The following is a 21,259-nucleotide window of genomic DNA, read 5'->3' as shown; positions in this document are numbered from 1 at the left end:
TAAGGCGACGCAGGGAAAGAGCGCAGAAGGAGAAAGGGAAGAGCCAGAAACAGACAACATAAACCAAAATAGTTCAGGCTGGGGGAGGAAGAATTTCAAGGCTTCAAAAAAACCAAACCACCAAAAACACGCTGTTGGTGGGGTTTTTTTTTTAGAGGCCGGCAGAGCAGTGGCAGTGCCGCGGTGGGCAGCACGAAGAGCATCCCCCACGTGCCGCGCATCGGCAGTGCCACAGGCAACACGCCGTCTCCACCGGCAAGGAATCTGGAGCTCGGGCTTCCAGCAAGAGCGTTAAACTCAGATTCACCTTCCCAATGCTCACATTCACTCCGGTGGCACATCAGGCTCGATTTCAGCCTCTGCCCGATTCCCTAACGCCATTTGAAATGTCTCCTGGCAAGGAAGAAGAGGTGCCCGGCACCTCCCCAGCGCTACCCTCAGCCCAGGTACCACCTCTTGCACCCAAACCTCTTCCCTGCCCTCTGCCAGCAAGCAGCACGCACGGCACGCTTTTATTAATAGCCGCTCAACGAGGCGAGGGAAGATGCGCCCAGCCCAAACTTGGTGCTCGCTAAATCCCAGCTGCTGTGTGGAAGCTTCTGAAAGACAAAATGCCAGCCCTCGGTACTCAGGATTGGCAGCTTGCAGGAAAAAACAGATTTTTTTCCCCTCTTCCCGCTTCCTCCCGGCTTGCTCGTGACATACTCGAGCTGCAGCGACGGCAGCCCCGAATTCGCGGGGGTCTGCTTCTGCGCCGGACCTGCCTGAGCATCGCTGCCTCGCTCCCCGCAGCGCCAGGAGGACGCGTGGGAAAACACGACGCGCAACCCCCGGCTTCACCCGGGTCACGCCAGAAACTCGCGCCCGAGCGTGGCCAGGCAGCGCCAGGGGACAACTCAAAAGGCAGGGGCGTCCCTCGCTCCTGGCATCGCTCCCCAGGCCACAGCCTCCGGTGACGGAGAGGGACACGGTGGGGGACACCCACGGCTCAAGGACGGCGTGGGTCACCCTCCCGCCTGCGTCCCTTCGAGCGCTGTCACCCAAGGAGCGTCCTCCCGGCCACCCCGCCGGCTGGCACAGCCCCGGGGAGGCGACTTTCGGGATGGGAGCGGCGAGTCCGGTTACCTCGGAGGAATTTTGCGTGGCGTGCAATCTTTTGAGGGCTTTGCAACAACAGATAAGAGCAAGTGTCCTTCAGAATAAATAGCAGCGTGTAGGAGTTGCCGTCGTCTAGGCAACGCAGCGCGATGCGCCCGGCGCGGCGGGGATGCGACAGCGCGTGGAGGGGCCGGTGGCAGCCAGGGGCCACAGGCTTCGCCACAGGACCCCCCCTTCCCTCCCCCTGCCACCCCTCCTGCTCCCCCGGCCCCACTCCGGCACCCTGCCAAAGCAAGAGAGATGCGGCCCAAAGGGCAACCCAGGGAGCGGGGACACATCCCGCCCGGAGGTCCTACCACCTTGTGTTTGACCCCCCCAAAAAAAAGCCGGGTTGCCCCACAAAAACCCGCCGCTCCCGGGGAGCTCCACGCCTCTGCATCGCCACACCGGGCAGGAGAGCGTCCGTTCGCCTCTCGGGGGGCGTGAGCACAAAGTCACCGCTGCTGGGAGGCTGGGAGGACGCCTGAGCTTTGCTGAGACATCAAATGGCACAAAACCCTCCTCCAGCTGCGCGAGCTGCGTCCCACCGGCCGGCGAGCAGAGGCAGGAGGAACCTTCGCCGCTCTCGGCACGTGGAATAACTCACCAACTGCACTCCACGGGTTGGGGGGTTGGTCGTAGGGAAGGGGATCAATCGGTCAGCCGTGCACGTAGCACCCGTCTGCCTCGGTTCGGGGGGCACGGCCCCAGCCCCGGCTGGGGTTATGTGCTGGATTGGAGGGATGCACCAGGCAGGGCTGTGACTATGCTGCTCGCTGAACCCTCTGGAAATCAGGATTTTGATTATTTATAACTGCCCCCATAAGCACACACACAACTTTTTTTCCATCGCAAAGAGAAATGAGAGGGGCAGGCAATTTTCATGTTATTTCTTCTCCCATCTTAGAGGTGAATGGGAACATTATGCCCAAATACTTCTCAAACTCAAGGAAAAATTCAACAAAACTCTGAATTGGGTTAAAAAAAAGAAAAAAGCAGCGGAGATATTTGAGAAGATGAAATCCCTTCTTTGCCCTCCTCATCCAAAGCCTTTGCTCCCGCAAACCACACCGCTCCCGCAGCTTAATGGATGGAGAGGCGGCCGTATTCTCACGCAGCAAGGGGAACTGCTACAAATATTTACCTGTGCTTCGCGAGAAGTACAAGAGCAGATTTCAAGGAAAGTACTTGGATAATTACAGGGATCATCCACGTTAAGTGCTCCAGGGTTGCTTTGCTGAGCCCAACCGAGCCAATCTCTGTTTTAAAGGTGACGGGAGTTACGGGCGTTGAAGGTGTTTCACGTGGAGCCATCTCAGCCTGCCCACCCTACGCGACACGTTTTAGAGTTCTCCCCAGTATGAAAACCCCTTCCAAATCCTTTCAGATGCAGCTGTTTGCTTTGAAGAGGAGGAAAGTCGGCACTTAAGACGGAGATTAATTTCAAGGAGGCAGGAGGACGTGAGCTCGCCGCCCTCTCCGCTGGTCGGGAAGAGGCTGCCGGGACGTTTTCGCGTCCGGAGCCGGCGCGGTGATGCTGCCCGGCTCCTCCGGCCTCACCGCCCTCACAGGCAGCGGCAACGTGCCTCTTGCGAAAAGCCCCACGCACCTTCAGCTCCTTCCCTGCCAGGAAAACCGGGATGCCCGAATCCCCCCCGCCGCCCCGACAGAGCTTCACGTAACAGCCAGAAGCCCCCCGAGCGTTTTGAGGAGCACACGCACGCAAGCGAAACGCTTTGGTAATTAGTGACCTCGGATTGCGGCAGAGCTGAAAAGGCGAGATTATCTCTGTCCTGGGATCACCTTATAAACAGGTGAAGCAGCAGCCTAGGAAAGGCAACGTCCTGGCCGTGAACCCAAACTCGCTGCCCCTCGGGCATCAGCCGGACCCATCGCCCCAGGGCTGCCGCGGCGCAGCCACGGCTCCCACAGTGCCACGGCAGCTCGGAAGCACGCGCAAGGGCTACGCAGGCGCAGCGCGCTGGTTGCATCAACTACACGATGCTTCCGAATCAGTAAGGAGCATCGAGAGTTGCTTCGTGCTTTTGGAACGATGGAGCTGCATGCAACCGGCACAGTAGCCAAGCACGGTGTGGAAGTCGGACGGAAACCCACGGGAAAAGCAAGGCGCAGACAAAAGATGAGAGCAGTCAGGACAAATGGAGTAAAACCCCTCTTCTGCTGCCCTCCACACGCGTTATTTTGCATTTCTATCCACAGAGGCAGCCTGGCGCGGGCACCCCCAGGGCAGAGGCGGCCGCAGGGGCGCAGGGTCCAGCAGCACGACGGCAGCAAGACCTCCCCAAATCCGGGGCTGGCAGCACCCCGGTGCCAGGCTACTTCTCACGCTCGCTCTGCGCCATGCCCCGGTGAGAGCCAGAGCTTCCAGAGAAGCGGCCAACCCACTGTAACGCCCGGGGTTTTAATTCATGTGGCTCCAAAGGCTGTGAAGCCCCAGGGCCGCTTCGGGATGCTGCCTCGGAAATCAGCCGCTGCCGCCTCTGCGCACGTGGTGCCGGGACGGAAAGCAGGAACATCCAGCACGGCCGATGCGCAAAAGGAGGTGCACAGAGTGGGAGGGAATCGCCTCTGCCCCGGGCCCAGGGACCCTCAGAGGATGGTGGCACCGCCAGCGAGCCCCGACGCTGCGGGCAGGACGGGGTTAATCCAGCGGCTGCAAAACCAGGCGACCGCTGTGCACCCAGAAATCCCCCGGTCTGGTAATCTGTCCGAGCAATTAACTGGGATCATGGCCACCGAGCGGCTCTGACAAACTGCAAAACACAAACCGTCAGCAGCTTGCACGCCGTTCGTGCAGAACCCATTTCCCCGAAGCCTCAAAAGGCTCACTCGAGCGTGAATCCCAGGGCAGCACCGGCGAGAGGTGCCTATTTGTGTCCCTTTCAGAAGGTACTTGTTTGCTCTCCAACACTGGCCCCTTTCTCCTCTGGCTGTGGAGACACTTCACAGGCAGCGTTAAATGCAGAATAGGCTGATTTTTAATGCAGAATTATACAAATGGAGCCATTCTTCCATTTCATGCCTCCTGTTAGGTAATCTATTGGTATTGCACAGGGAATCAAGGTTATGTCCTTGTTGGGATGATTTACGAACTCCCAGCATTTCCTATCTCCAAACACCCAGCGAGGCAGAGACAAAAATATTCCAGCGAACGCCTGGAGCGCGAGTGGGAGCCATGGCCAGAGGGACGGGGCGACGTTCGCTTGTCCCAGGCAGTACCTGGCAGGAAAGCGGGCGCCACGCTCTAGGAAAAGCATCCTCGGCAGCGCGGCTGCGTGTCCCACAAAGGTGTTCGGAGCATGACACATCGTGAGAGCGTTTGCAGGAACTCGCCGGCTGGAGAAAGAACGAGGCCGCCGCATCTCAGCGGGTGACTTTCACGCTGGAGCAAGAGGAAGAGGGGAAAGTTTCGGTGGCGGCGGTGGCAGATACTTGGCCCGCAATCGCGCGTCCTCACCGAGGTGGGGACTGCGGACCCGGCGCATGCCGCAGCCGCTCTCCTCTCCAGCCCTGCTTTCGTGCATGACGATCCCTGCAGTGCAGCGACTGTCCTTTGTTGTGACACTACCAGCCATCACCATGGAAATGGAGCATCACCGTTTCGCCCGAACTGGACCCTGGTGCCTGGGCTGGGAGGAAGGAAGCTGGCACATTCCGGATGGGTGCCAAAAGGCACATGGCGAGTTACACCGTGGGATCACTGGGAGACCCCGGGGACCACCCCGGCGGGGCACCCAGCACAGAACCCACCGCATCCCACCCCGCTCCCCCGGGAGCCGGCAGCGGAGGAGCGGGACCGCGGGCACCGCCGACCTGAGCGCCTCTCTCCTAAGCGGTATTTTGCTCCAGGACAAGTCGCTCTGAACCCAGACCCAATGGGACCTGGAAAGTTACTATTCACTGCACCGTCCGCAGCCCTGACTTCTTCCAAGATAATTATAAATTTGCGAAAACATGGCTGCCGAGCTCTTTAAAGCCAGGACTGGGAATTAAGGCACAAAAGCTGACACACAGTAGCACCTAGGTAAATTAAATGTGCCACATCACTACCTATCTATATTACAGAACTGAGCTTCAGGATTACCTACTAATAAAAGTGATATTTAAAACAAGTCCTAAGTTCCTCTGCTCTCCCCCTTCTCCCCACAAGTAATTAAACCGACACCGCTTCCCACGGCGGAGGGGATGGGATTTATCACGGAGGGAAATCAGCAGAGGGTGAAATAGGCTGAATCCTCACCACCACGCTTCCGTGGCCAGGCAGTCGGCACCCATTTCCCCAGGAAAACGGGGCAGAAAGAGGTGGCCGGGGCTGGGGAGCAGCGGGTCCTCCCCAGGACAGAAATGCCGAGATAGAGACGGCTGGATCCGTCCCTGCCTGCGCTTGGGGAGCCGCATCCCACGGAGCAGAGGGAGGCAGGAGGGCAGCCGTGGCGGAGGGGAGCTGCTCGCTCTTCTGCCTCTGTCTTGAGCTCACCCAGCTGCAAATAAACAATTTTAACATTTGAATAGCCGCGAGTGCGGAAGGCATAATTAATACCCAGCGGTACCGCCAATATGCTGATGCGGTAGGCGCAGACCCTGCCAAGGCTGTCAGGGAGCAGATCTGGCGCAGCAGTGCCGCGGCCCCGGCTGCTCTCGCCTTCGGGTCCCGTCCTTCGCCGGAGGCAGAGAAAGGGCAAAGCCCCAAGCGCAGCAGCCCCCGCGGGGCTGGAGCCCACCGGCGCGGGACCCCTCCGGCACGTCCCGTGCCGTGAGAAGCGGCACAGCCTTGCAGAGCGACGCGGGAAAGAGAAGAAAGGAGAAAAACGGAGAGGACAGGCGCACGCGGCGCTGCCGCAAAGGCAAAAGCACGTTTGCTCCACGTGCCTGGTCGCTGCCGAAGCCGAGCTAACCTTTAACCCCGGGTTTCAAGTTCAGTTCCCATTGCCAAAGACTTTAGAGGATGCCACCAGGACTAAGGCGAGCTCGGCGCCCGCAGCCGGCCCGAGGAGGAGCGCGAGAGCTCAGCTAACGCGGCGAGCTGGCAAACAACGTCCAAGACTGCCAGCCGAGTTCAACTTGCTCTAAAAAGGGCACAACATCTGCTGTAGAGTTCTTTCCCCGGTCTTGCGGGATTATTTCAGACAGGATCTGAAAAGCGCCAGGGGCGGGAAGCCCAGAAGTCAGCGTGCGCCTTCAGAGAAACGTCTTCAGCAAATTTCTGTGCGAAACCGGCGCTCGGCAATTCACCCGCTGCTGCTCCGGTGGAAGGAGCTCCACGCGCGGTCTAGCTCCTCCGGGAACCCCTGCAGCCCCTGGGGTACCACCAGAGCATCCCCCCCCCGGCAGGCACGGCACGGCCGCCGCTTCCCCCGTCGCTGCTCGGCCAACCCAGCCGGCAAACACTGCGCGCATTTAGCGTGGCAGGGCCGGACAGTGGGGCATTTCATCGAACCGTCGGAAATAACACTCGGCTTTTGTCCCGCCCGGATAAAGGGGGTTTGTGAGCGCTGGCTTTCCAGCCCAAACCTGCACCTGTCACCGACTTATCCCACTCGTTCCCCCCCGAATTCTGCACCCGCGCCGAAGATCAGGCAGCAGCAAGAGCTTCAGTTCAGACACAACTTGCCGGGAAGTTTCTCTCAGATTTCCAAATCCACCAAAAATCTTGTCAAAGAGTCATAGCCTCGAGCTCCATTCTTGACGGTATTGAAAAAATCCCACAAACCTAAGGGAATCAGGGGGTTTTCCCCCTATTTTAGCTTCTCTCTGAACGTCCTCGCGTATGTCACCACCTCGTGTGCGGCGCAGAATCGCTTCCTAGACTTCGCTCGCTAACGCCTACCCGGGAGGTCCCCAGGCACGTGGGACCACGTTGCCCTCTCCCATCACCACCACGAGAGCAGAGAACACCTCCCCCTTTTACCAAATACACGTAAAAACCAGTGCCGCTGAAGGGAAGGGACTGCGGCATAGGCATCAGCGCCCTGAACCCGGGAGCTTAGAGATCAGCCCTAACGCTGTACAGAATAAATAAGGACGGCGGTTCGGTTTAGAGGCTCCCCGACGGGAGAAGGGTGCGCTTCCCCGTAGCCACAAATGAAGGAGCTGCTCGTTTCCCTGCTTTTCTTATGAATTTTCTTCCTTTGCCACATGCCCTTCCCCCGTATAATCGATTTGTGGACAAAGCCGGGTCTCTGCAGGACGATCAGGCCTCCTCCTCCGACAAAACGACCACGTCGGGGCGTACGAGCGGGATGCAAAGTCTGAGCGCTGTGGGATGGGACGGGACGGCAGGAGCGGCGAATGCCAGGATTGTGAAAATCCTGCCTGCTCCCAGGCTGGAGCGGGAGCCTTACGAGGGTTTTTCCTCCTCTAAAGCCCATATCCAAGGTGATTTCAAGAGACAGCAACTCTTTCAACCCAGCCCTCCGGCCCTGAAGGGACCAACAAGAGGAAGACCCTGGTACAAGCTACTGCTTACACCGCCCTTTAACACCACCACTTCACTGGTAAATAAGCCGCACACTTATCTTATTTTCTAAATTAATGTGCTCAAGCATGTCATTACAAGGTAGGCAGGAAATGCTTTGATCTAAAAAAATAAGACAAGTTAGCTCAGTACATATAAAGTAGCAGCTTAATGAGCTTTAAAACAATTAAAATAGGTCCACCGCATTGTTGTAACACAATACAACTGCGCAGGAGCCGCGCATCGGAGGCCACCACTCTGCCCGCCGGGATATCCGCATCAATGGGAAATACCACCCCTGTGGAAAATACCCAAGGAGAAAATATCTCCCAGTGGGCTTTTTAATGACGATCTCCCAAAGAGCTCCACCTTCCTGGGAGCGAAGACAAGCATTGACCCCGCTGGAAATGCCTGGGCGACCGGCACAGGGCCCGGCCGTCCCCTTCCCGCAGGGAGGGCTGGATGTCTGCACGGGACTGCACGGTGCCTCGGGAAATCCGACCGACTCCGGTCCTTACTCCAGCACCGTGGTCTCCTGGCAGAGCTGCTCTCAGTTCACACCGGAGTAACCGAGATCCAAACCTGGCTTTCTCCCGGGAAGTCCCTGGCAGCCCAGGGATGCACAGCCCATCCCGAAACCTCAGCACGGGAACGAACACAGGGAAAACATAAAGAGTTTCCAGAGCTCCAGTAACTCTTACGGAAATGGAGAAGATGAGAGAAATAAAGCCTCTAAAAGCAGACAGACAGACAGATGGCTTTTATGGCGCAAAAAATACAATAATAAAAAAAAAAACTAGCAGCAGTGGAGCACTGTCTGAAGGTGTGGAACATCAATAGGAAAGCCTGGAGAAAGCAAAGGCACAAGAGCTGGGGTCCAAGGGAGGGGAGCGCAGCGCTGGGCATGGCATCGCCCGGCCAAGCCTCTGGCGTGGTACCGGGATGCTCCTGGCACCACCAGCTCCCGAGCCAGAACCCTGCCCAGCCCCACAGTGGGCACATCCTGCTGCTGGAGAAGGCTCACAGGCTGACACGCTTCCCGGAGAAAAGAGAACGGCCCAAAAAGATGGAGAAAAAGCCAAACCAAAATAGAAAGCGAAGGTAGCGAGAAGGAAATCCGGGGCAAAGACTCTTGATCCTTTCATGCAGACGTTTAAATCCCCTTTTAGCACTGAACAGTCCCTTTCCCATGAAGAAGAGCGGTTCTCCCTGCCACGGCCACCTCACCACGCGTACAGCATCTGGGCAGCTCGCAGGCTCTCCCGCTCCGGCAGCCGCGGGAGCGAAATCCTGCCAGATCAAGGTGAACGTGAGTCACCAGAGGCACTCTCAGCGCCTAGAAAACACTGCGCTGTTTGTGGGCACACACCCTCCGGAGCCTAATTGCCAGTGAGTCAGATATCGCTGTGCTTTGCATCTCATTAAAAAAAAAATCCCCTTTGCAGGAGAGATTAAACTTTTCAGAGCGTTATCTCCAAAGGAGAGACGGAGGTCTCTGCCAGGCAGATCGGTGGCAACAGGGGACCTTCCGCATCCCGCACTGCTTTTCACAAACCTCTGCAGTTTATTGCATCTCCCGCGGTATCTCGGCTTCCTGCAAATGGCCCCCATGCCGGGTCTGCGTGCCAGCAGCCTCATGCCGCATGGGTCCGGACCTCCAGAAGGACAAAAGGGAAGAACGTGGAATCATACCCCTTGCCACCAGGTACCCGAGCAGAACATCCCCAAGGAACTGCCCGTAAGAAACATTTCTGTCCTCATCCATCAAAATTAGCAAAACTGATTGTGCCAGACAATATGGTCACTTGGACGGGAACTCGGAATACGTCCTGAATATTTCACATCGGAGGATGCTGAAGGGGTAGAGAGCCTCTTATGAAGCCAAGAAACAAGAAGATGAGTAACCCATCCTCATCTTTCCCAGAGAAAACTTAATAAGAAAACCCATGAAAGGCAACTACTTGTAGAAAACGTTTATTCATGCAGGAGCTCTTTTTAAAATAACGCTTGCCAGCATCTGAGATGGCAACGCTTTGCCCGTGTAATGCCCAGCTGCTGCGGGCTCAGCCGAGCTTCGGCTTCTGCCGGGGAGAGGCAGAGCCAACCGCACTCCCAGCGGGAAGCGCGGCCACGTGGCCTCAGCTCCCGGCATTAATCACCCACGTTTCGGTGGGTACTTAAGTGGATGTCCTAATCCATGTCAATTAACTGACGCTTCATTACTCGAGTCCTGCAGACGGAGGCAGAGATGCTATCGCAGGCACCGGGAGCAGGGCCGGGGTCACGCACGGGACTCCGGCAATTAGAGGAACGCGTCCCGGAGGACGCCGCGCGTGCCGCGGGCTCGGCTCGCCGGGCAGGCAAATCCCGGGGCGGGGGGGGGGGGGGGAACCCAGGGTCCCCCCTGACCTTGCCACATCTTCAACCTGAATGACACGCAGTCAAGTGGCGACATCAATTAGCGCTGTTTGCTCTTAATGGAGCCTCAAATGCTGTCTGCTGAGCAACGAGCCCTCAGCCCTCCCACACCGAGCCACGGCTACGCGGCCACGTTTTCTATTCACAGGGCCACCAGCCACAGCTGGAGCGGGTGTCACAAGGAGATTCTCCTGAACACCCTGGGGATGCTGCAGAAAGGGAGCCACGGCCAAAGCCCCTTACAGATGGGAGCAACTGATCCTTGCAAGGTGGTAGCTAAACTCCACCAAACCGCTCTCCTGCGCAGAACAGCGCAGTCCCTTGCACGGCGTGTGCTGCTCCGCCGGTGTCCCAAGGCACATGGTCACCCCCCCTCACCACGGGTCCCTGTGCCAGCATATCCCCATCCCCATCCCCTCGCTTCTCGCACGTCAGTGCACAAACACTCTGGCAAGCTCCAGTGTTTCCACCTCAAGGGTCCGGACTTGTATTTCTCTTGCAGGAAGCAGGTCACAGCTCCCAGGCTACGTGTTGCTCTTGAAGGAGCTCTCGCTCAGCCTTTATTTGGAAGCCAAAAGAGTTTGCAACGCTCGCACCCCAGCCAGGCAGAGAAAAGCTTCACCGCTCCCACCTCGCAACGGCCAAGCCTTGTCCCACGGACAGCTTCACCTGGGGCCAAGAGCAGATTCACTTTTGCTCCCCATAGCAGCATGCAGGATCGGGCAAGCCGGACACTGCTGGAGCGCACCAGCAGCCACCAGCAGAACGGACACAGCACCGCTGGGGACACGACAAAGCTTCCAGAAAAGCAGAGCTGCCGAGAAGGACCTTCAGAGCAAAATTAAACAAAAATCGTCGCATGTTCAAGTATATCTCCCGCCTACACATCGTTTCCAAGTCACAGTGAGACATTCTGCAGATCAGAGTTGAAAATGAACACTTTATGAATGATGAGCTTTACTTTTTTATACTTTTTTGTTTGTTTTTTTTTCCAAGTCCATTTAATTTCTCCAGGACAGCCAGCAAAGTTGGAGGGCTGGGGAAACCTCTGCCGCTGAATTTTGGTGGGGCGCTGGCCCAAAGGCGGCCAGCGGTCTTGGAGAAAAAACCAGAGCCAGGCTCAAAGGCCTCACTGGGGATGTACGACCTGCCGCTCTGCCAGCAAAGACCTCGGGCGAATCCCCGGCAGGCGCTTCAGCCTCCCGCCCCGGGGCACTCAGCGCTCGCTGACCCCGTCCCTGTGCTTATTTCCACACAACCGCCCATCCATCTCCATGGCAAGCCATCTTCCTTTTCCTTTTATCGCCGTTGCTTGGTACCAGAGAGGCTGACTCACTCGGCGCTGACGAGAGGACGCATCCTCCCGCGCCTGGGGTTACCGCCGCAGGTCTCCATCTTGCTCCGTGAGCGTCGCAGCCAGCAGCCCTGGACCCGCGCGAGAAGCGCCGGAGAGAGACGGAGCCTGGCCAAAAAAACGCCCCTCGGTCCCCGCTGCGGCTCCAGGCAAAGGCATCCAACGCCGCACTGAAAGGAGGCTTAAGCGCGGCTTCTACTCGCAGAGCCGCTGGGGCCAGAGAAAGGCATTGATAAACCCAGAAAGCAGTAGCAATTCAGTGGCAGGCAAAACCTCATTTCAGGAGGAATCCTCATAAAACCAAATTAATGTTGAAGGATGAAGGCAGGTAAACCTCCCACAGTTAAGTTCAGGCCACAGAGACTCAGTTTAAATCTCCCAGCAGTTCTGATTTAATCAATGCATTTCAAAGTGAAATTAGATGAAGTACATCTCCATCACAGGAAATTATGTAAGCTATCAAAGTCTGTAGGTGCAGGTCCCAGTAAGAAGAGCCACAGGAAATATTCATATCAACTCAAGTTCCATTTTTAAGGAGGCAGCTGAGGTCCAGAGTTTTACGTTATTCCAGTGAAAAAATTCACTCTGGTAAAAACCGTGCACCCGAGGCAAAGAAGGGCCAAGCGGCAGCTTTGGGAGCATCCCCCAGGAAACCCGCGTCGGTCGCCGGGTCGCTGGGCTTGGCCAGGGAACCCCCTCCCAGCGGGACCATCCAGCATGGGAAGGACGGAAGGAAAACCCCTTTGTTTTAAAGGAGGGGGTGAAAGCGCCAACGAGGCCGCTCCACCCTCCCCGCTGATCCCGCCCAACACAACTTGGCTTCCAGGAGCTGCCCCCCTGGAAGAGTTGTGGTCTCAAACCCAAACCCCGTTGGGCCCGAGTTGCTGTAACCCGCTTCATCGCGCCCAGCCCTTAACGAGAATAACGGGGGTACCGCAACCCGGAGCGGAGCAGCTCCCGCTCCTCCGGCTCAGCATATTGATTCCCATAATCTTTCCTCCCAGTCCTTCTCCTATTAGCTGTATTTAAAGGCTTAAGCATGCATACATTTCCATAATAAACCTCAGACCTGTCGGAAGTCACATGGATTATTCACACCCTACGGAGCTGTCGTGCGAAGCCGCTCTCGGTGCTCTCCGCTGCCCTGCATACATACGTATAGATACAAACGTAAATAAGCCGTGCTGGGAGATCTGGCGGATCGGACTCGGGTGAGGAAAGGTGGGAAGGAGGTTATCGGGCCAGCTGGAGAGCTGGTCTCTCCCTCGCTGTGTTCCCCTTTACAGGCTGGGCTTTGAAGGAAAACTAGCGACTCCTTATTTTCAGCCAATGACCGGTAGGTAAAGCAAGCCCCAACCGCGGCGCTCCGACGCCTGGAGCGGCAGGGCCGGCGGCGTGGGGCAGCCCCCGCAGCACCCAAGGCGAGCGGCCGCTCCGCGACCGCGGCAGCTCCCATCCGTCACCCCGCCGGAGACGCCACAAAGGCAACGCGGCGGCGACGGCGGCTCCGGCGTTATTACAACAATTATTCATGCTCTGGGGAAGAGGCTGCTGAAGACCAGCGCCGCTCCCTTTGCCTCATCTGTGAAATTGCTGCCGGTTAGGAGGTACGAACCGCTGCATAAAAGTGCAGTTTATTCAAGCATTATTGTGGCTGTTAAGTATCATAGCCGGTGACACTAGATGAATTTCTGTGGCAATCAATTCACCCAGGAGCAGCCAGCTCAGCCCCTGCGTGGATGCGGGATGAGTAAGGACTCCTCAGTGGAGGCCATTAACTCCCACTGCTTACTGCTCTCATTACTTTCCAGACTGCAAGGCTTGCATCTTTGACGAGCGGCTGAATCTACATTTGACAGCGTGAACTTGACGAGTGAAACGCACGGAAAACGTTTGCTTTGGCAGTAACTACAAGGCCCATAAAGTTTCCTCAGTGCCAACGCGCAGGGATGTATGCTTTTAATGAGTTGTTCTATGCAAGCGGGAAGAAATTGCAAACAGCGTTTTTACTCAGACTGCAAATCACTCCGGAGCTAAATGCTGTAAAAATCGTGGCATATCGTTTAAAATAGTGTATTTGTAGCTACGGAAGGGAAGTCCTCAGCCAGAGCTAGAAGCCAGGCAGGCGGCACGCTGCAGAAGGCTGTCGTGCCCTTACAGGCAGGCGCAGGCACTGACGCAGACGTATGCACGCACACGTATGCCGGTGCACGCTCAGGAGGCGGCGGAGTAGCTGCCGTCCCCCCCAAATAACAGACCTTTGCCCTGCAGCACCCCCGCCCGCCCCCGCTGCGCTGCGAAGGGCAGAGCGGATCTGGAGCATCCCCGGGACCTCGCAGGGGCTTCAAGGGGCGACGCCGCGCGCCCAGCCCCGCTCCTCGCCCCGCTCGGAACCGGGGGAAGCGCAAGCTCCCCTTCGCGAAAGCAAGGGCGGCGTAATTCCGAGCGACGGGGGTTTAGCAGGGCTTGCCCTCCCCAGCTTCAGAGCAAGGCTCGCCCGCAAGGTCACGCCGCTGCCGCGGGGCGAGAGGAATCCGGCTGGAAAGGAGCAATAAGGTACCATCTCCCCGTGGCAGCCGGCAGCTCCAGGCAGAGACCGTGTGGGGCGAAACGGGCGCTGGAAAGGTCTGCTGCTTCTCTTGGAGCTATTTTTCCAGCAGTCTTCACGAAAATGAGGGGAAACGACATGGGAAATGTCAGAAATAAAGCCAGAAGCAATTAGAGTTAGAGAGAAGCGAGAGCAGCAGGCAAGGTTAGCAGTAAAGTTATCTCTTATTAAAAATAAAACGCGGAGGGACTGGAAGCTGATGAGGTGGTACAGAGGACAGCCTGGCGCTGAGGATCCAGGAGACACAGCACAGAGATTCGCGAGGCGAATCGAGGAGAGAAGCGACCGGAAGGCTCCTGTTTTCACTGCTAAACTCTTCGCAAAAATAAAAAAGCAGAGGGCGTCCTCTGTTTCCAAGATTACAGTCTTCTGCCGGCTCCAGCCTCAGGAAAAGAGCCCTCCAGCTCCACTGGGCTTTTTGTCTGCCACACAACACATCCAAAGGCGAGGCACCCTGAGAACCCTCTCGGGCACCTTCCCTAGGAGGAATTCCTACGGTCCCTACATCGCCGCACACTCCCCGGAGACTCTCTCCTTCCCACCACACGGCAGCGCATCCTCGGCAGACGGACGGACGGCTCCGGCGGCAGCGGGAAGGCGCTCGCGTGGCCGGGCCGTCAGGGTGCGTCGGCCGGGAGCAGGGGACGAGGCCGGGGGCATCGGGAGCTCGCTTGCCACGTGCCTCCGGACTATGCCACACGGCACCGGCAAGCGTAAAACAAAAGCCGAGGGCCTCCCCCCAGCTCCGAAAAAACCCTCAGTTCAAGTTTCACCCTCCCGGACTCCATCCAAAGCCCAGGCAGAGGAAGCGAGCCGCCAGCGACCCCAAAGGGTGTCGGACGAGGGCCTCTCGCATCACCCGCATCCCGCCCGCGGCCCCTGCGGCGTTCGGGGGGCCCTGCCCGCCTCCCCTCCCGCACCCCCAAAGCAGCAGCCATGTTCTGCCGGAGCGCACGGGCGCGGGGAGCGGAGCGGGCTGATGGGCTCCCCTAGTTGCTGCGCGGGGTAGGGCTGGCGGCGGGGCCGCATCCGTCCGCTCGCCCCGCAGCCGTCCGGGGTGCCGAGTCCCGCTCCCCGAGGAGCGCCCGCCGGGCCCGGTGCCATCGACGGGAACGGGGACCCCTCGCCCGGGGACCCCTCTCCGCAGCGGCCGGACCCTCCGCGCAGCCGGCGAACGCGAGGACGCATTCCGAACTGCCGTCCCGCTCCGCAGCGGGGAAGCGTGGGGCAGGCGGTGGGGGTTTGACCCCCGCCCCATGGGCACCGCCGGCCGGCCCGAAGCCAGGACTTTTCAAACACAGCACCGGGTGGGGAAAGGGGGGGGGGGGGGCAGAGGAACGGATAGCGGGTCTCAACGGCAGCAGCGTGGTCTTCCTCACGATCTCACTTGTTTAACACGCTGCCGCAAACAAATGCCTTCCACCGAGAGAGAGAGGCTGGAGAGACCGAGCGCCAGGTACTGCTGCGGGGGCAGGCGGGCAGGGCGCGGGCAGGCGCCGGGTACCCGGGCTTCTCCCCCCGCCGCACCACGGAGCCCACAGGATCTGGGCTCGGCCGACTTGGCGGCGGGGAGGGGGAAACGCGTTACGTAACACTTTGCCTCCCTCTCCCCCCGCTTTGCGAATCCCGATTAATCTCCCAAACACATCCAGCCGGCCGGCCGGCAGCATCCACCCCCCCCCCCCGCCCTCAACCACCACCGCCAACCACCCACCCCCGGGCCGGCGAAGCGGGGGGGGGGACGGACGACCCCTGCCCGGCAGCGGCGAGGGGACCGGCAAGGCGAAGGGACGCGGCGCGCCCGCTTCCCCCCGGGGCGGACGGGGGAGGGGGGGAGGAGGGAAGGGAAGGGAGGGAAGAAGGGAAGGAGCCCGGCCACCTCGCCCGCACCCGGCGCCGGCCGCGGCTCCCCGAGCGCGGACACCCTCCTCCGGGCTGCGCCGCCCCGCTCCCCGCTCCCCCAAGTTCCGCCGCCAACTCCTGCTCCCCGAGCGGCGGCGAGAAGCGCAGCCGGCTCCCGCTCCGCGGGGCTGCTCCTCCTCCGCGGGGCCGCCGCGCCCCGGCCCTACCTGCTTCCCGAGAGCCGTCGCATCCACATCCTCACGTCTCCCGGCCCGGCCCGGCTCGCTTCGGCCCGGCCCGGCGGGGCTCACCGCCTCAGCTCTCCATCCGGGAGCGCCGCTCCGCGCCCGCGGCGGCGCTCAGCGGCGGGGCAGGTGGCGGACGGCGGGGCGGGCATCGCCCGGGGGGCGGCAGGCGGGCGGTGGTGGTGGTCCGGCTGCCCCGGCCCCTTCAGCGCCGGCGGGGCAGCTGCGCGCCCGCGGAGGCTGCGCCCCCCATGCGCGGCTGGGCTCGGCGCGGCTCGGCTGGGCTCGGCGCGCCCGCGTCTGTGCGCGCACCCGCGGGGCGGGGGCGGGCGGGGGGGGGGGGCCGCGGCTCAGGCGAAGTTGCGCGGGGAGGAGGCGGGGGCGGAGCGCGGCCCCTCAGCTCCGCGGCCGCGGCGGGGCGGGCCCCGGGGGCCGGGGGGGCCGCGGCTGGAGCCCCCCGCGGTAGGCGGCCCGCCGGGAAGCGGGGTGTTTGCCTGCCCGGGGGGCCGCGCTCGGCCACAACTTCCTTCTCCCCCCCCCCTCCCTCCGCCGCCGGAACGCTCTCTCTCCCCGAGCGCGGCGGATTACACCGCGCCTGCGGCTGCCGGGGGAGGTGAGGCGGCCGCTCCGCTCCGCCCGGTCCGGCGGGCGCGCAGAGGGTCACGGGTTCGGGACCCCGGGGTCACCGGTGCGGGACGCAGGGATCACGGGTTCGGGACCCGGAGGTCACGGGTTCGGGACCCGGAGGTCACCGGTCCGGGACGCAGGGGTCACCGTGTGGATCCCCCGTCCCCTGCGGAGCCGGCGCGACCCCGTCCCCGCGCTGCTGGTGGTTCCCCGAAGAGCCCTGGGGAAGGGGACGCCTTTTGAAGCCGGGCTTGGGGAGGCCCAGGCCGCAGGCCCTGTGGGGCGAAGGGCTCCTTCGCACCCTGGTAGCCCAGGGTGGGCGCGGGCTGGCCGCAGAGCGGTGCCCGCCGTCCTCCTGCCCCCCCCCCCCGGGCAGAAAACAGCAGAGTTGCTGTTCCCGTGAAATGTCAAGCAACGAGAGCACAAATCTTCCACTGGCGAGCAGCAGCTCCCAAACGTCTGCTGCTGCCTCCTCCTCCTCCTCCTCCTCCTCCTCCTCCTCCTCAGGCTCCCGATTGAGAGAGGTTTGCAGCAGCAGCCACCACCACCAAATTCCCCTCAGCTGAAAGTTCGTGCCTTTTTAGCTCTGTGCCGGTTTGAAGACGGCAGAGCACAAAGAGGACAAGCGAACGTGAGGCTTTGGTTATTCTAAGAGGTGTTGCGCCGGAGCCTGATCGGTTTTCCGCTCTTCAGGGGCGCTGCCAGTAAGAAAGCCACATTATTCCTGTCGCTAGTGTATTGAAAGGAAAGTGTCTTTCTTGAAAAGACAAGCTGCTTTGGGCGGTTTCTGTTTGGTCGCTGCAATAAAAGAAATTTTTGTATGAATTTGGGGGCGGACTCTCCAAAGCTGCTCCTGGCTACGAGCGAGGAGCGGGACTGCAGTTTGCAGAGTCGGAACCGCCTGGGCGGTCCCCTCGCGGGAACGAACCTCCGACGCGCCTCGGCTCCGCACAGGGCCGGCGAGGAAGGGGCATTTCACACACCACGGCTCGCTTTGTTCTGAACAATCACACCAGAAAGCAAGACTGAAGCAGAAACGCGTCTCTGCTGCCTTTCTGAGTCACTGGGTTTCTCTTCTGCCTCCATACAAACTTATTCTAGAAAGAGAAGGAGCCTCCTTTCAGCAAGGCAGCCCGATGAAAGGTCAGCTTTGTCCCTCTGATGCCTGGCAAGTCCCGGCTCCGTATGTGGGCTCCCGGCGGATCGGCTCCAGCTGCCACTAGAAGTGCTGTAGTTCAGCATCCAAATCCCCACGCTATTTGGAGTCAGATTCCTGCTCGGAAGGAACCTATTTTGGGAAGGATGAAATCTCAGGGGCTGGCCTGAAGAACAGCTTATCCTGTGAGGTTTCAGCTGCTGGGGAGGCAGACCTCTCCTATCCAAGCCCAAGCAGAAGCAGGGCTACAAAAGTGTCCTAAATAATGACCAGGCTGATCCTCGTTTTTCCCAAAGCACGCTGCCAACCTGCTGGGGCCGTTTGGGCACGGTTCCCGCAGAGCCACCGACGAAAGCCCGACCTGCAGGCCGGGCAGCGTGCGTTCGGTGACGCTGCAAGGCCGATGGCAGTCCCCTCTCCATCTCCCCGTAATGAGGCCAGTCACAAACTGGACCTCAGCTCTGCCCAGTCAGAGTTCTCGTCCCTCCGCAGCCTGGCGGGAGGGAGCCACGAGACCCCGGGACATTAGTTACGTGCAAACCCATGATTTCACGCGCGGTGTTTGCAGCTGCAAATTACAACAGCTTCAGCAAAAACAGGTGTCAAAGCACAAGACTCACCCGGACGCAGTCTTTCTGGAGGCTGCATGTGTAGCGACGTGAAGGAGAGAGCTCGGCTTTACTGCAAGCCCCATGACTTTATCATCTGCTAAACCCGGCTAACTAACAAGAAAGATCTTTAGAGAGAAGAAGGGAAGAGCGTGCAATCATCAGTCACGTAAGAGGCTGTTCTGGAGCTGGAGCGATACTGGAGTGCAGTTAAGTAGAAGACAATCAATTAAGGCTTAAATAAACCCAAACGAGCAAACACTAATGAGAGCTATCTTGTATCTGAAACAAATCCTCTTAACTCATCCCCACTTAAAAAAATATCATTTCCCCATGTGTGCTAAACGTGTGGAGCTGGCGTGGGGATTGCACGCTGGGGGACCAGGACCGTGTCCAGGGAGCTCTGGGGCCCGGCAGCACAGGTCGAGCTCGAGAGAGGGGGCTGCAAGCCACCAGGAAACTGTGCCTCCATTTATTTGGCTAAAACCATCTGTTATACCTCTGTAGATGTTAGCGAGGCAAGTGAACCCCAGTACCGCAAGGCCCCGTGCCCTTGCCGTCAGCCATTCTCTGGCCCTGAGCCTCTTCTAGAGCTTCTGGCCTCTGCCCTGCCTTGAAACGTCACCAGCCAGAGTGCCCAGACTATTGTCGAACCAGAAAAAAAGAGGTATCAAAGGAGAGTTGAGGCTTTCAACAGTACCAAAGCAAGTGTGCACACAAAGCTTTTATATATAGGCCATTATTTGGGTTCAGGGTGGGTTTGAGATGCTTGGGGCGTGAATCTTGCGGGGAGGGAGATACTTGGCTGGAGTTTGGGCGTCCGAGCCGCATCCTCGCTGCCCTCCGGAGAGCCCTGCCCGCCGCCCGCCCGCCGCTGGGCCTCCTTAAAATAGCCAGCGCAGCGTTTTTAGCGGTGTTTGAAAAGGCAGATTGATGCCACTCGGCAATCTTGGCCCCCTTTGTCTGGCTCGTTTACTCAGCGGCGCTGCCAGGGCTGCCTAGCACGGAGCGGGTGGCAGGTGATGGAGCAGCCCGCTGCGGGAGCAGGAACTGTGAATTATCCCACCATTGAAGTAGGAGGGAAGGAAGTCATTAGTGAATTCATTTGTCGAACTTGTTCTTCTCAGAGTCATCTCTCCAAGAAAGTCAAGTTCCTGACGCTGGTGCAGAGCTGTAAGCACTGACTGGAGCTGGCTGCTGCGCTGCAGGTCACAGATGCTCATGCAGACCCATATTCTGGAAGAAAAAAGGGGGTTTCCCTGTGACCCGCACTGCACTTCCCACGTTTCCCGTAACAGCACCTGTGTTACCACCGCGAGCGTTAATAGGTGTGGGCACCCCAAGGGTGCTGCTAACCGTGGTGGGTGAACGTTGCCAGCTGCACTGCACTTCACCCGTCGTGTTCTTGCGGCAAAATCTGTTAATTTGTCTCTGAGTGGAGAAAAAGATGCTGCCCTGGCTACACTTGCCAAGGAGGAGCGAAAATTGTCTCTCCAATAGAAATAGGTTGTCATTACCCATTTTCCTTTCATATGGAAAGAGCAGAAGTGTTACTTAGCGCTTGTGAGGGAGAGAGGAGTATAATGCAATTTCTGCCTCCTTGTAACATCATACTTTGGTTTTTCAGACCCGCGCTGACCGTGAACAGGATTCTGGAAAGCACCTAGCGGATTTCATACGCTGGGCAGCTCTTAGGGGCCTCTGAGACTTGTTTTCGCTTAAGAAAGCATCCCCCGAGTTCTCAGACTCCTCCTTTGATGGTCTTGATGGGACCGTATAGCAAGGCACGACTGCAGCTCCAGCTCACCAGATCCCTGGAAGGAAAGAGTCACAAGCCCAGGGAGCTGGAGGGGAGGGCTCAGAAGATGTGAAAAAGCTGGAAAGTATTTCAGGGGGCACATCTGCCTTCTGCCCATTCTCCAAGCCCGGGAGAGTCACCGCAAGCCCCTGCAGCCTCACAGAGCCTCCCTGCAGCGGGGGCTGCCTGCCCAGGGGACATTACCCAGCTTTCCAGCCACAGCTCCCTTTTCCAGGGAAGCACGCTCTTTATCCGCTGCTGTCCCCAAAGCCCTTCCAGAGGAAGAGGAGGCAGAGCAGCCTGCCTTCGCTGACTACTGCCGGCCCTGCCGCAGAGCCTGCCTCGCACCCCCGGCGCCGCAGCCCCCCAGCTGCTTTTGTCCGGTGCTGAGAACCAGCAAAGAAGGCTGGGGAGTTGCTACCCAGAAGCTAACATCTTGTGTAGCGTTTGTCTGGCTAAGCTGCTCTCGTGCAGTTTCTTCTTTTTTGAATCTAAACATTGCTAATCAGTGTCTTCAAGCTCCAACATACGTCCTATAAATATCCCTTGTGGAAGCAAAATCTGTCTCATATGTGTGTGCAAGACAAAAGAAAAAATTAGAAAGCGTGAAGCCCTGACTTAGCAGCCCAGCAGCTAAAGCCTTAGAGATAAATGAAAGAAGGAAAAAACGCCTACCTTCTCCATACCCTTCATACAGCCTCAGAGCATGCCAAAGCCCCGGTAGCCTCAGTCCCCGACAGATGCAGAGTTTGCCCAGGCTCAGTGCTCGTTGTTACTGCCTGCGGGTCTCATAAGCCACCCATGAGGCGGCTGCCAGCTGTTTGGCTGAGGATGGGACAGGGGACAGAGGTGGGCAGCGCTTCGTTCTTGGAGCTAAGCGGGAAGCTTGGTGCTTCCTCTCCTTCCCAGTGTTTAGCGACAGCCCCGAGGTGCTCTTACAAATCTTATTTTGCATAAGAAATTTATGGGCCCCTGGTTGAGCTTAGGGTAG

At 58.9% G+C, this 21,259-nt stretch overlaps 1 protein-coding gene across 2 annotated transcripts in view; it reads right to left on the bottom strand.

The window, feature by feature from the left end:
* The window catches only part of AJAP1 (adherens junctions associated protein 1), a 45,865-nt gene extending 29,479 nt beyond the window's left edge, over nt 1–16,386 (bottom strand). The window contains exon 1 of one of the 2 annotated variants that reach the window (XM_069782842.1): nt 16,062–16,386. In XM_069782842.1, the coding sequence (XP_069638943.1) occupies nt 16,062–16,090 (29 nt within the window). In that variant the 5' untranslated portion in view covers nt 16,091–16,386. The remainder of the gene's footprint in view (nt 1–16,061) is intronic. The other variant, XM_069782841.1, reaches the window with a different exon arrangement.
* Between the last annotated feature and the right edge of the window lie 4,873 nt (nt 16,387–21,259).

Source organism: Haliaeetus albicilla, chromosome 4 (genome assembly GCF_947461875.1).
Source record: "Haliaeetus albicilla chromosome 4, bHalAlb1.1, whole genome shotgun sequence".
NCBI classification, from domain to species: Eukaryota; Metazoa; Chordata; class Aves; order Accipitriformes; family Accipitridae; genus Haliaeetus; species Haliaeetus albicilla.
Note: the sequence above shows the minus strand (reverse complement) of the source record. Positions and strands in the feature narration are given on the sequence as shown.